The sequence below is a fragment of the Vigna umbellata genome, chromosome 2, assembly GCF_029865625.1.
Source record: "Vigna umbellata cultivar VRB3 chromosome 2, Vumbellata_1.0, whole genome shotgun sequence".
NCBI classification, from domain to species: domain Eukaryota; kingdom Viridiplantae; phylum Streptophyta; class Magnoliopsida; order Fabales; family Fabaceae; genus Vigna; species Vigna umbellata.
Window position 1 is genome coordinate 12796408 of NC_142166.1, and position 3923 is coordinate 12800330.

General features: G+C 36.9%; 1 protein-coding gene across 2 annotated transcripts; it reads right to left on the reverse strand.

Moving 5' to 3' along the window:
- Positions 1-656: 656 nt before the first annotated feature.
- Positions 657-3653, reverse strand: LOC124841781 (protein EDS1L-like). Of its 2 annotated transcripts, XM_047318122.2 has the most exons (4): positions 3457-3653; positions 2988-3337; positions 2009-2791; positions 657-1612 (listed from the first exon to the last, which is right to left on the reverse strand). In XM_047318122.2, the coding sequence occupies exons 2-4, from the start codon at positions 3324-3326 to the stop codon at positions 881-883; spliced, it is 1854 nt and encodes a 617-aa protein (XP_047174078.1). In that variant the 5' UTR covers positions 3327-3337; positions 3457-3653; the 3' UTR covers positions 657-880. The 2 variants fall into 2 exon arrangements, with proteins under 2 accessions (XP_047174078.1, XP_047174077.1); XM_047318121.2 differs by having other exon boundaries at positions 2988-3653.
- Between the last annotated feature and the right edge of the window lie 270 nt (positions 3654-3923).

Consider the following 3923-nt stretch of genomic DNA (forward strand, 5'->3'; position numbering starts at 1 on the left):
GTTGAGTTGGTTCACTAAGTAGTCAACCCATGGTAGGTCGGGCCAGGTCGGATCGAATAACCTGTTTTGATAGCACTACTTGTGTCCACCATCAATGGACATCGATTTTGCCTAGGACCGACGTCTTTTGACATCATTTTTATTTACTCCGACATCAAATTAACATCTCGACTAAGATGTCAAAGTTTGAACTGACGTTAAAAGTAGAAAATAATGAACATCAAAACTTATTTTGCAAAGTGCTATGTTCATTTATTTTTTCATGTTTGAAACCAAAATATATGAAAGTTTCAAAAAATTATATTCAAAGATTAAAAACATATTTTAGTCTATAGTATTAGTATTTAGTATATATAGGCAGAGGATCACACTATAACAAAATATAATTACTAGTTAAAGATCCTATTTATTTTAAGACTCCAATATTTTAACAACATTTTTTAACAACATTTTAACAATAGATTACATGTAACTATTTTATTGGTCCGTATATTTGAAACGGACCAATCACAAGCTACACGTAAGCTATTGTCAAAATATTGTCAAAAAAAATTGTTAAAAGATCATTCTCCTTTATATTAATAACACATTAACGCTACTACTTTTAAAAATATTATAATGAAACACACTCGAAGATTTTGGTCTTTCATGAAGTCTTGAAGAAAAAAAACTTGTCATCAATTTAAGCAATCTCATCCCAATCAGATGGTAGTATTTAACAGATTTATTTAGTATATCAGTCTGAATGACTTACGGTTCTCACAAGTCAGACAAAACTTGGGAATGATACATAAACAAAAGGAATACAAAGTTAGAAAACAACATTGAACTAGCTAGCACAGGTTCATGACGATACACATGAAAAGCTCTATAGTTAAAATTAAAATCCTTTGACATTGGCAAGAAGAGCAGTTATGTTTGCCTTGTTTTCAGGAGGCAGAATTTCATAGAATTTAATGAAGCTAGGGTCCTTGGAGAAAGTATCCTTGGTGAGTTCGTTTTCATCAGTCCACTTTTTAAGGTCACGTTGAAGTTGCTCAACCCTTTCCCTGACTTCATCGAAAGCCTTCTTGCTATTGATCCAGCTATGAAGCTCTTCCACTTCAGCCCAGAAGGAGGATTCAGTGATGGGAACAGCTTTTGGCTCCCTCTTCGCATGCTCCAACCATCTTTGACTGTATCTGTATCGTTTTGGTCTCGCCCTGATCATGTAAGGTCCCGTGTCCTCGTTCTTCAAATGCCGATGGTAGTTCGCTATGTCTAAAGGCTCCACAAGGCGACGAAAGTTGGTTCCACGTTGAATCCATTCTATCTTCCCTTCAAACTCATCTGGGAGTTCATACCTCTTCAGCATCTCAATCACCTCATCCCATACCCCTGCCAGCACTAGCCTCTTCACATTTGCTTGGAAGTCGTTTTCCTCCTTCTGCACCTTAAAAGCATCGTAGTATCCTGTTCCCTTTTGCACCTCGCATGATGTTTTGTAGTTCTCCAGATACCTCATGCTCGCCACAGCTTTATCCTCAAACTCCTTACTGATCTTCTCCTCGTTTTTCTTTTTCTGCTTTTGCAACTCACCTGCTGCTCGTAGACACAGCCTTGCTCTTGTGCTCTGCCATGTAAACCGTAAGTCATCACTCATTATGCTTCAACTATAGCAGTATGTATTATAGGATCAAACGAGTAACTATGTTTTGACAGAGAAAACCTCGTTTAAGTCCATGTCTCGATCCACTTGAATCATTTATAATAACCCTTTTGATACTACTATACTACTATACTATAAATAGTTAAATTTTATCAATCCTACTTGTGAAGAGGAATTTACATTTCATCACACTACTTTATATTTCCACCTGACACAATATTTAAGAGAAATTTATACTGAATGGTGATTAGATTGATGTGATTTAACTTCTATAAAAAGTTACAAAAGGTTCAGTTTACAGAAGTTTATCACCTACTGTTATTTGATTCTAGGTATGTAGAAAGTTCAAAAAATTATTACCAGTCCAAGGCCATCCAAAGCTGCGCTAATTGTTGCAACATCACTGTCAGAGCCATCAGCAGACAAGGGAAGTTGCTCAAGTTGTTCCAGGTATACTATATTCTGCATTCCCAAGCTATCTTCCAACTCAGCCTCATAGGACAGGTGTTGCGATATGCTATCTTTGGCAACTTCTGGAAGTTCTGCCAAATCGCTTAGCTGAGCAGTGTGGAATAACAGTTGCAAAACGGCATCAGAGTTTTTCACCACAATCAGCTGTCCATTTCCATTGCAGAAAATGTATGTTCCGAATGGCCTATAAGGACTCAAGTCAACAAAGTTTGCCACTGTCTCAAGTAACAAATTTGTGCTGCCCATGAGAATGCACGCAGCATGGCTTGTAACACTGGCTGTGTTTCTCATCACAGATGAGAAAAATTCAGCTGCTTGTGGTGAATCTTGGATGGAAGTTTTGAACTTGGGATTCAAGGATTGGAAAATAGAACCAAAAGTTTTCTCAATAGAAGATACGGGAGCAAGCAAAATCCGTGGCACTATGTCATATCTCAAAACAAAATGTATGAAATAACGAGACCAGTTTTCTCTCCTTGAAGCGTGAGAGAGAATATGATTACCAATTAAGGGAGACCCAAAAGTGACACAGAAGGGTGGTTTAGGTTTTTGAGTTTTGGTTGGATTAAGATATTCTTCCAAGGTCCAAAATGTTGCAAATACTGCCATAGCAGCACCAGAGGAATGCCCCGTAAAAACCACTTGTTTCCCATCTCCTATAGCCTTGTTTACCTACACATTTTGACAGTTTATTCCTTAATGTAATTAACCAAAAATAGAAAGCATCACGCTAACTGAAAAAAACAAAACTGAACATGTCTTGGTATATAGGCACGATGATTTCGAAACTACACGTAAGTTTCAACACGTGGAACTAATCCAAAGAAATAACAAACAACATAAGCTAACAAACATCAGTTAAAAATACCTCGGATTTAAATGGGGTGGCTTTGAATATATGGTCGAATCTCTTTGCGAAGCCTTGGTTCACCAAAGCAGCTTCGTCGTTACCAATACTTCTGAGAGAAGGGAACAGGGTAAGATCTATCTTAGTTTCTCCATAGGGTTTGTTAACAAACCATTCAGTGGCATCCCAAGATCCTGAGAAGCTGAAAACATGGTAAGTTCCCGAAGAAATTTGAACCTTTTCGTAAAAGTAGAGCTTGTCTTGTGTCTTGTGCTTGTGAGCTTTGAAGGCTAAACCACATACCCTCTTGATGACATCTTCCTTCAATCCTATCTTGTCTCCGAGCGAACCTCCAGCCATGCTGTCCTCTTCTGCAAGACCGTGCAGTTTCGGAAATTTCTGTTCTTTAGAGTTTTCTTGCTTTGTATTTAAACAATGACGCAACTTCGAACTATATCATAACGAAGGAGAGGAGATGGATTTAAATTACCGAATTGACGAAGACTTTTGCAGTTTTGGATGCTTCGCTCTTGCTTGATTGGTTTCTATCGAAATGGGAATAGAATAAAATAAAACAAATTGATGATGAAGTCTTGGGAGTGGTAGAAAAAGTCATTCACCAATCAAAGCGAGGCAAGTCTCAGGAAGCTACTTGTGACTTTGATCTCTATTTCTTGGAGCTTGCTAATCTTAGGAATGAACTTTTGTGCTTGGTTATCCAAGGAAATGGATAGGAAAATACGTAAAACAAATATGAGAAAAGAGAAAATCCATAGAAAGTAATACGGTCTTATTGGATTGTCTCATTATGTAAAATAAAAAGAAGAAGCAATTAACCAATTTCATTACTAAAATATGAATGAATGATAATTTAGTGTTTGAAAACAAATTAAAGCTTTCATTTAGTAATTGAATATATACGATTCGATAATTATCAAGATGTTAGATTTTTCTAAG